Below are 10,449 nucleotides of genomic sequence, written 5' to 3'. Positions count from 1 at the left end.
CGGACCAATCAGCGAACAGACGGGTAAGTGAAGGCGATGACGTTGAACTCAAGCGCTCAAGATTAACCTATGAGCTTAACCGGTGTATAGCACACGTGACCACCAAGCAGCAGCGATTAGTTGAAGCAAATGTAAGCAACCGCCTCCCGGAAGCAAACAAATCCCTATGGCTCGTGTTCAGACGCTATATGAAATGTAATGAAGTAAGCGGCTGATGCATCAGGCTATGTTGTTAGTGCCTCTGTGTCACGATCATACTCAGTTTTACTTTTGTTACAGATTTGATTTTCCTCTCTTTAAAGCTCTGCAGTTGAGAAATAAATGTGACTGATAGTTGGATTAAACAAAGCTCTGAAACTCACTGTTACCGCTTTAAACTTCTGACAAAGACTTTTAAAGTGACCATGACTGATGGTTCACAACTGATTAACATGAGGGCAGGTTTTTGGTACAAAGAGTGATTCACTTAAAATTTGACACATTCAGCTAGAGAGTATGAGCTGATAAAAACACGTGTCATGTAATAATTCATCCTCATAACTACTTTTTTTAATCACCACCAGGTTTTGGACTGCTTGTTTTCACTATTGGCCGAATGATGACTCCTTGGTGTTCATCCTGCAAAGAAAGACAACACAGACAAGTGCATTAATAAGAGTAGTGCAGAGTTAACCTGGTGAGAGGTGAAATACATGGTAACTGACGCAGGTCACTAGACTGCACTGGAGATGAGTTTTATTTGTCTTATGTGTAAGAAATTTGAAATGTAAGTGTAATAACTGTAGCTTTTCTGTCAAGAATCACCAACCAAAAACAGATCAGAAGATGTAACACATGACATTGCTTGTTCCCTGCTCAGATTCCCACCCTAATGCTTGTAACTCAACCTATGCTTAATAACCCATTTTTCCAAGAGACAGCTCTAAATATTACCTTTACTACAAAGTCCTTGAACAACTGCCGAAAGTGCTTCTTTGCATCCTCCAGATACTTTTCATTCTTCTTTTCATCATTTTCATCCTTCTTTTTTAAGTAAACCCTGACAGATCCCTCTGAGAAGTGCTCTGGGAGAAGCCTGGATACCTGTGGAGAATAACAGCAGCTTTGATTTTGAACTGTAGATCTAGCAGAGGCTAGGAGAAATATACACAACAGCTCATGAAAATGATTTAAGGATTCAATTTATTGTTGTCACTTCTCTAGTTCTGACCTCATGTTTGGGGATTGGTTTTGCTTCGTCAGGGTTTTCTTTGCTGTAGAAACACACTTTACTGATGGGGTCATTCACATCATCCCCATAATCGAGAGAGGTGCCCTAAGAGAAAAACAAGAGATGGACTTGTTTATGAAGTAGAGATGTCGCAGTGGAGAGTCAGAAACATTTTCCTAATCAATAATGATCAACAAAACTCAATACTTTAAGAAAAGTGGGGTGACAAGACTAAATCCTTACCACAAGTGCAAAGTCATTTGCTGTTAGCCCATCTATTTTAGGAGGACTGTCGTTCCACTGCTCCTTCACCTTCTGAGGGAGGAGGACAGAGAGCGAGAAGTAAGAGGAACAAGATTGGAGAACAGACACGTTCAAGTGAATTTGTCCATGTTAATAAATACAGGATTTCTGGACACACACACACGCATGCACCCGCACACAAACACACAAATTGTCAGAATTGTAATGCAACACAGACACAAAAACATTAGTGCTCACACCTCAGTCATTTTCTTATTCGTGGTGACAACTGTGCCCACACACTTGTAGAGGTCTCGTTTGATGATCCTTTCAAGAATCTCTTTCGCCTCTTTCAGCTCATCAGAGAAAGAGTGGAGTATATCGTCAAACACTCGATCTACAGACAACAACAGTGAAACATGGTGGAGGACAGGTTAGTTGGAGCAACAGTTCAATATTTGACCAGTAAATAAGTTACATTGTGTACACAGTATCTTAATATTGTTCAATCATGAGCTGACCTGACCTGTCAGTTTGGTGTAGGCCTCCATGTCATCTATGGCTGTGGAGAGAGTGAATGGATCCTCCCTCCCTGGGACCTTAATCTTGATGTGTTCATCTGCTTTCAAGAAAGCATCGGTGATCCTGGATAAACACACCCAACATGTTATGACTTTTGAGAAAGTTTTTCTATAGACTACTAGACAAAAGATGAAACTATGAAGCATGGGGAAATGGGCTTCATCAGAAAGATGACCAAGGTATTACTGTAATGTAGAGTGTGTACACTACTTACATGGTCTGTATGAGGCTGTTCACCCTGTGCTGACAGGCTTTTCTGTGGAAACTGCATCTTGCATAGAACATCTCATACAGATTGTGCACCTCCTGTGGAGAGTATTGACTGTAGGTTAATTACAGTATCACTATCAGACTGAAGGATTGTTGTCTAATATCAAACCAAACCCTAAAACTGCAACAAAGAAAGCAAGAAATGCAGCAGTAACTTTGTTACCACCTTGTCTCTAACACAGATGTGCCACTTCCCATCCACCTTACACACTCTGGCAAAAAGGAAGAAGCGCTGATGGTCAAAGTGGTTCTGGATGCCCAGGTGGTGGCAGTCCCTGAGAGAGTGAAGATATGAGAGGAGAGAAAAAAACACTCATCATGGTGAGTCTACTAAATCACCCAAGTGAATGCTGCATTATGTAAAAATAGTCAAGGGTGTTCACCAGCCAGGAAACTATACATTTCTGTTCATCATTGTACATTAACAAGTGAATATTTCTACAGTAGCTCACCTGGCAAAGTAGTCAAACTTGTCCACATCAATTTCATTTGTATGGTTGGCCACAATTTCATAGAGGAAGGGCTTCTCTTCTCGACCTTGCCACCGTGGAGATGATTCATTCACACTTGCAGGACTGATGGCTACCTGCTCTTCTGTGTCATTCCTCAGAGGTTTTCCAGTCATCATCTCCTTGATGAATATTATGTCGCATTCTGGCTCCAGGTCGTACTTCTCCATCTCTTCCTTCAACTTATTTTCCTTAACCATGTGGTCAAACATCGCCAGAGAATGATCCTCATGCTGTAACATGTACAGACACATTTCATCAATATACAGTACTGTGAAAAAGAATTTGCCCCTTTCCTGAATTCTATTTTCCTGCGTATTGGTCACACTTAAATGTTTAAGATCATCAGACCAATTTTAATATTAGACAAACATAACCCCCCCCCCAAAAGACAGTTTTTAAATGATGATTTCATTTATTAAGGGAAAAAGGCTATCCAAACCTACCTGACCTGATGTGAAAAAGTAATTGCCCCCCTTGTTAAATCATGAATTAACTGTGATAAACCAATTTATTTGGACAGCATAGTACAATTCATTATCCACACCCAGGCCTGATCACAAACAACAAGCTGATATTTTAATGCCTTAATAATTGTCATATATCTAACTGATTAGCTTCCTGAGTGTAGCACCTTGCTGTTTTTTAATCTGTTTAATTTTTGTGGTTGGATATTAGGTCATATTTCACAGAGAACAGAAATAGTCAAACAGTTTCTTACCGTCCTCTTTTCACTTGGACGTGCTTCAGGCATGAACATTCCATCAAACAGATGTGAAAAGGGCCCATGTCCTAAAGTTTTCACAACATAAGACATATTTTTTATTTGAAACAGTTTAGGGGAACTTTACTCCAAACCCACACTTTTTAACAATTACAACTCATAACATTTGTACAAAAATACTGCAATTAGATCCCATTTGCTTTTAAGATTTGCTGTTGATGCAAATTTTACATTTTAAATTCTGATTAATTCAGTATGAAGTAACCCTAATGCAAATAATGAGTTGGTCATCACACAATTTGGAGAAAAGTACATTTTCTGAAAACATTGCATCATAAAACGTGTGTGTCACTCACCCAGGTCATGGCAAAGACCCGCAATTTGCACACAAAGGACGTCTCTGTCAGTGATGCCAAGTTCAGGCTGCTTTGATTTCAGAGCTCGTGCAAATTGTCCTGCCAGGTGTGCCACTCTGTTACACCATATACAACACACACAAAAGAAATTTCAAAACTCACTCCTCACTTCTTAAGTTTACAGGATGTTAACTTTGATTTTATTCTTTTATCAGGTGCAAACCATTCTCCCTTTAATATGATCATGTGATTACTGTTGAAGATGTCTGAAAACACACAGACATACCCAATTGAGTGTTCAAAGCGGTTGTGGCAGGCTCCAGGGAAAACATAGTAGGCAGCTCCCTGCTGCTTGAGGTGTCGCAGTCTGTCAAACTGAGGTGTGTTTATGATTCTGACCAGAAGTGGATGTAACTCCACATGGCCGTGGATGGGATCATTAAACACCTGGGAGAAAATTACAGAATAAAAATGTAAACACATTCAGTTAAAAATTATTATTATCCAAAAGTGAACTAGTATAACAGTTCTGTTGTGTCCTCCTCAGCGTTCAGTGAACTAGCCTTCAGTCTATCCTGCAGGTATTCTCATTGAGACTTTTTCATGCTTCAGATGTCTCCTGTGCTGTAGACTGATAGATGACTCAACAACAGAGGAGAAGCATGCACCATAGTGGTTACTGTACATAGTTGTGGCTCATTCATTGACCCTACCTTACACTCTGCAATCTAAGGAAACATCCAAATAGACAAAACACGAAAGACAATCACAAAAACATAAATTCAGCAACATGTGTATGGCAAATATACATAACATAACATAAATGAACATACATAGATACATACATAGCACAGATCTCAATTGAGGTGTTTCTAGGGGATACAATAAGTGATGAACCCAAATTTTATTTTCTTTATTTTCTTGTGTTTTGTCTATTTGTATGTGTTCCAGTAGGTAGAGGTGCTAGTACTGGAGGTTTCAATGTGTGATGTATGATCAGGTGCATTTTGTATTACCTTGCTTTGATCTTGTGGATTGGTGGTACTGCACTCAGATTGTCGCCATGTAAACAAACAAAAACACATTGAGTAAAACAGTAGAGAGGGAGTTGTGTCATAATATAAGTTTACCACTTTTTAAAATATATATGTATATACTGTATATACTTGCAGTTGTTGCAACTTGAGTTAACAGCGGGAGCCACTCACCTCATGACTGGTTTTCTCTCTTTAACGTCTGTGATTTTTGGCACGAAGGCAACAGTGATTAACACTGATCTTTTTGCCTGTATAAAAGAGCAAACGGTGTATAAATGAAAATTCCCAGTGATTCTAAAAGTGTGGGTGCAGGTCATTTACAGCAAACATGTGTTGTATTTTGTAACTGTGAAAATACTCACAAATATGTGTAGTCACATAATTTGTATCAAAAAGTGACCAGAACTGAAGGTGGTTAAATTTCCTGCCATTCTTCATTAATCTCAGTAATAAATAGCATATGGAATCTGTCACTTTAAAATATTATGATGGAATGAATGTATGAATTATCATGAACATTGATGGACTTAGCCATAAAAGTCCACTGATATGACGACATGACATCCAATTCCGTCTTAGCTACTATGTAATAATTTCTCTTTAAAATTTATCAAGTTTAGGCTACTCAGAGCTTATGCAAATTCTTTTCCTCAGTTCACCGCCCTGCACGCCCTGACACACACACACCAGAGTTAAATCTAAGTTTCTATGGCAGTTTATCAAACAAATGATGTAGTTCATACATTTTCTTAGATGAAACCGTGATATGATTTGATGCAAAAAAATGTTGACTATCTATTTCCAAGTGTATGAGATCATACACTTCTTGCTCAATGCAGTTAGTAAGACACGTGTTGTCAGTCTTTTCTCTTGATCTCTGATATTTGTGCCCCAGCAGTATCATTGTTGCCAGTCATATTTATTTCCTTGATTTACTTGTATTGAAATAGAAAACAAATCTTGTTAAACTATATTATATCTATGTTGCTTTCTCTTCACTCAGTCTAATTACATACTAGGGTCTCTTCAAAGGCATTTTATATACATTTCATTTTCCCTAGCTCACATAATACAGTGTTTGTTTTAGTGGTGCAGCCTATAACAACAGTGTTTTATTGCTACCCTGTCATTCTGGAGCAAAAAATATTAAAACAAACCTACTGTTTTAACACTGTTATTATGGGCCCATAGCAACACTGATTTGACATAGAGTTTGTCTTGTGAGATATCTGGGCATCAAAGATACAATCAAGAATTTAGTCCTATGTTCAGCTTTTGCTATGTTACCGCTGGGGCCAGGTCACAATAATGAAGACATCTCTGACAATTACACAAAATCACAAAATCCCAGCAATGAAATTTGATCCTTTGATTTTGGTTGCATCCACAAGGCTACAGTATTTTGAACAACTGACTGGTGAACACCTGTTCAGTTGGCTGCATCAAGTCAAGTCACCTGCATGTGGAATCACACACTCCACCACCCTAAATATTTATTGGTCAGAATATGAATTAACAACTTTACCTATTTCACTAATGTGACCAGATGTTATTTTCTTATTTATTGTCTGTACTCACTGTTGTGTCCAGCGTCGGTCTCTCCTCTTGATCTCTGATACAGTATGTGTGTGTCTGCTCTTTTAAATCAATTAGGATCCTCCCACACTCACATCACTGGTAACATCAGCAACATTGTAACTGGTCAATGTTATCTGTGTCCTTGTTTGACTTTAGTTAAATAGTCATACCATGTTTGGGTGTGTCTGTTTCAATGAAGTTTTAAGTTTTATTTTAGAAAACCAATCAGGAAGCAAATCAAATGTTTTAAGAAAAGAACATACATAATGTTTAGCACTGTTACCCTGGTATCACTAGTAGTTTTACATTTATTTTATTTTATTTTTTTTACCAGGGGAGAGGTATTTGTCTGCTACAACATGGGTTGTTTAATATTATATTGGGATGTGGTCCTGCCTTAAAAAGTTACTGGTTTCTGCAACCTTGTCTATCCTCAGAGCCGACCTGCTTTAAACTCTCCTAGCTTCTCCTCCTAGCTCCTCCTCCTAGCTCTGTCTTATCTGCATCTGTCATATCTCAGTTCTTAGGCTGCAAAGTAAGAACAGGAGGTTCCTCATTGTTTATTCATTATTATGTATGTTGTATCTGTATCTCCACTGCTGACTGGACAGTAAGCCTACACAACTGTACGATATTTCATACATACTACTGCATCTTGTCTTCTATATTAATCTGACAATGAACATCTTTGCTGTTCATTGTGTATGTCTGTCTTTTACCATATTTTGCACTTATATATTTCTAATGAATTATTTTCAAATTCTTGCCAAATGCAACTTTGGTGCCTCCTTCGGATACTCCTCTGTTCTGCACTGGTTATTTGCTTTAACAAATAATTCAGTGATTCTACCATCTGATGAGTTAGTTTCTTTTATTTCACACTGCGAGCCTTTTCATGCTTTTTAATCCTGCTGGCTACATATCTTTTGTTTGATAATGGACTTGTTGTGCCAGTGTTAAAGCAGATATCAGTGGAATGTTTTTGTTAATATAAGTCCTAAATAGTCCTATTTTCCGTCAGCAATCACTTACATGAAGTATTTCAGCCTAAACACCAGTCTCTCCGTCACTCTGCTCTGCTGTAACCCGAGGAGAAAATTTTCCTTGTGGGATACAAGTGTTATCCAATGAGGAGAGAGAACGGCATGAAGGGCTGTGTGTGCAGCCAAGGGATGCGCGTGAATGTGCTGACGTAGCACGAGGACCAATTGATGCCTGACAAGGGCGGGGGCTGCTAACTCATGGTGCGTTCAAAGAAACTCGTACTTTGTGTTTTTCCTTCCTGTGAAGTCATACCAGTTCGATCTGGTACGAGTTCACGGGTCGGAAGTTACGAGTGGCCGTTATAGGGAACTTTCACAGACAACAGGATGGTAAAAACACGAGCTACGGGTTACCTGGAACGCTACCAAGTCGTAGTTGTGACTTGAAGCTGTAACTTACGGTTTCAAAAGCCTGCCTTGAACGCAGCATTAGCCGAAACGGCCGTGAAGCTGATATCTGCTTTAATAAGAACGCCTTTCCTTGTTTGTTTTCTTGTTCCTCTTTTGTTTAATTGCCGTGGTTTTTGTTTTGTGAAATCTTTTGCATGCCTTTCATTGTTCTATTATCAGGTACATCTGGTTGGATGTGTCTACTGCATTTGGCACTTGGTGAAAACAGCTGTTGCTCAGCTCTCAGCTTTTGTTTTGCAAGAAAATAGTTTTGATTATCTTTGAAGTCATAGACAGAGGTTTTTAGATGTTTTATGTTCCTGTGGGTTGCAGATGCAATCATGCAGTTTGAGGAGCTATGTTGGTGGCATCGACTTTGTAATTGCAATTTGATGCTGGTCCAGAGTGAATGGAAGAGAGGAATAAAAGTGTTTTAGTGTGTCTTTTAGGACCAGCATGTCATTACGGTAGATAAGTTTATAATTACATTTCCGTTCTTTTTATAGTTGAGCATTGTCTCCACCCTGTGTCCACAGCAGAAAACAATAGCGTATAATTCCCCCTGGTGTTGGACAGTTTTGCATGAGGACACATGACAGAGAAATACACCTTCTGACACAGCAGGACCAATCTGTTATCAAATGAGATTAGGATTATAGTAGTTCCCAGGTATATTACATATGACAATTTTAACACAATGAGCAAAACACAATCAACAAACTTTACCGTAACTACATTCAAACATATAATAAGAGCAAAATGAAGCAACAAGCCACGCCACTAAACAACAATAACACAGACGCACCGTGTCGTGTCACAGCCTCTCGCCGCGGAATGTGATGGTCTCTCGGCCACAGCAGGTCGGGAACACCGGCCCCACCGGTGGTCGCGGTCCTTCTGTGGTAGGGTCGGTGCCAGCGGTTTGGCCCAGAGACCATCACATTTTACCGCGGGAGGACCTTGGGGAGGACACGGTGTTGCTCCAGATAAAGACCGGGCGGGACTGTCCACTGAGAGCTTCCTGTCTCGGCTCCGAGCTGCTGGAGCCTCGCGTGTGAGAGCAGAGCAGCTGCGCTGCATCCACATGCAGAACTCGGTTTGCAAAAGCCGAGTTATGATAAAAACTTCCAGATCATGCTGTCATGAGTTTTTGATCGTCATCTATTTCAGTTCTGCTCGTCGTAGAGTCCCCAAATTTATACATAAGGGCCGCGTTTCCCAGATTTGTTAAGAAGCTCTTAGCGCTAAGATCTTCTTTGGAGCGCTCTTAAGAACGCTGTGAAAGAAGAACGTGTTTCCCAGAGTCGCTCTTAGCTTAAGAAGATCTTTCACTAAGAAGGAAGTGTAAGATCGAGCTGACCCACTCTTTCGAGTCTTCTTAGCGACTTTTTAGCACTTTTTCAAGGCAAATCAATATCACACTAAGCAAGATTTAAACAGTGCACATCGTATGTTTAAAACATATTAAATATGTGCCGAAATAAAAAATAGAGATAAAAAATAAAATAAGAACAATAAATAACCTAAATATGAGGAATAAAGTGTGCTCTGCACATCAGGCACACAAATAAAATTAATCATCATGACTATCATTTATCATAATTTTACGCACACATCCACGTCCCATATCTGCATGAACATCAAAAACACAGCCGTTCTTAAATCAACCCCTAGTGTCGCTGTTGCATGGTGTTTTTATGCAGTGGGCAGCTTTTTGGTGTGGTGGGGGCATCGCAAGCAAGGGTCAGTGTCACGGAGTGTGGCAGCCGTGACACCGATCCTCCCGTGCCATCTTATACTGGCACCAAAAAGACTGTCACGCATTAACACTCCACTGCCTAAATATATATGTAGCCTATATACATATGTATAGCATTGATCATTCAGTGATGATGAGAAAAGAAAAACGTGTTGACCACCAAAATAATATTCTATTGGGTGGATTTGAACCCAGACCACAGCAATGCTTCAACTTGCAGTGGGGATACTCTATGAAGTGAGCTATTTGCTACCTTGTGTTTTCATCCTTTCTAGAGTTGTCTGGCTGTAAACCAGCCAGCCCCTGCGCATGTTTTTATTTTTTATTTTCACACACATCAATCACATGGTCACGCAGCCGTCTGGCCGCATCTTTACGCGGCTGTGCCGTGTCATCTACGGCCAGTCCGTCGCTGCCCGTGACCAACGCGGCAACAACAGCGGAGAAGTTTCTAATCAGGCCCGCCGACACCTGTGTTAACCCCATGTTTGACAAGTGGAAATCCCGTTTTCGGTTTATTCATCGCCCGTCGGTGCAGCTGCGCTTGTCACTGTGTGTGATTTATGCGCGTAATAGGTGGCGTGTGATATAATAATCGATTTGCCTGGCATCGATTGATTCAGTTTCAGTACTGTGGTGGTGGACAGCTCCCGTTAAGAGCTTCTTAAGAAGCTTCTTTGGCGTGATCTTAAGAAGGCAGTTAAGAACGCATCTGGGAAACACCCCTATCTTAGCGCTCCTTCTTAGC

At 40.0% G+C, this 10,449-nt stretch overlaps 1 protein-coding gene across 1 annotated transcript; it reads right to left on the bottom strand.

Annotated features, from left to right (window-relative positions):
• Positions 1-549: 549 nt before the first annotated feature.
• Positions 550-10,187, bottom strand: LOC310988111 (deoxynucleoside triphosphate triphosphohydrolase SAMHD1-like; the record flags this gene model as incomplete). Its single annotated transcript, XM_083974625.1, has 13 exons — positions 550-618; positions 934-1,083; positions 1,211-1,315; positions 1,454-1,525; positions 1,714-1,850; positions 1,980-2,098; positions 2,250-2,341; positions 2,469-2,580; positions 2,758-3,047; positions 3,536-3,606; positions 3,895-4,010; positions 4,181-4,341; positions 10,047-10,187. 13 exons carry the CDS (start codon positions 10,185-10,187, stop codon positions 550-552), a joined length of 1,635 nt encoding a protein of 544 aa, XP_083830751.1.
• Positions 10,188-10,449: the final 262 nt, after the last annotated feature.

This window comes from Trachurus trachurus, assembly GCF_905171665.1.
Source record: "Trachurus trachurus genome assembly, chromosome: 7".
NCBI lineage: Eukaryota > Metazoa > Chordata > Actinopteri > Carangiformes > Carangidae > Trachurus > Trachurus trachurus.
Note: the sequence above shows the minus strand (reverse complement) of the source record. Positions and strands in the feature narration are given on the sequence as shown.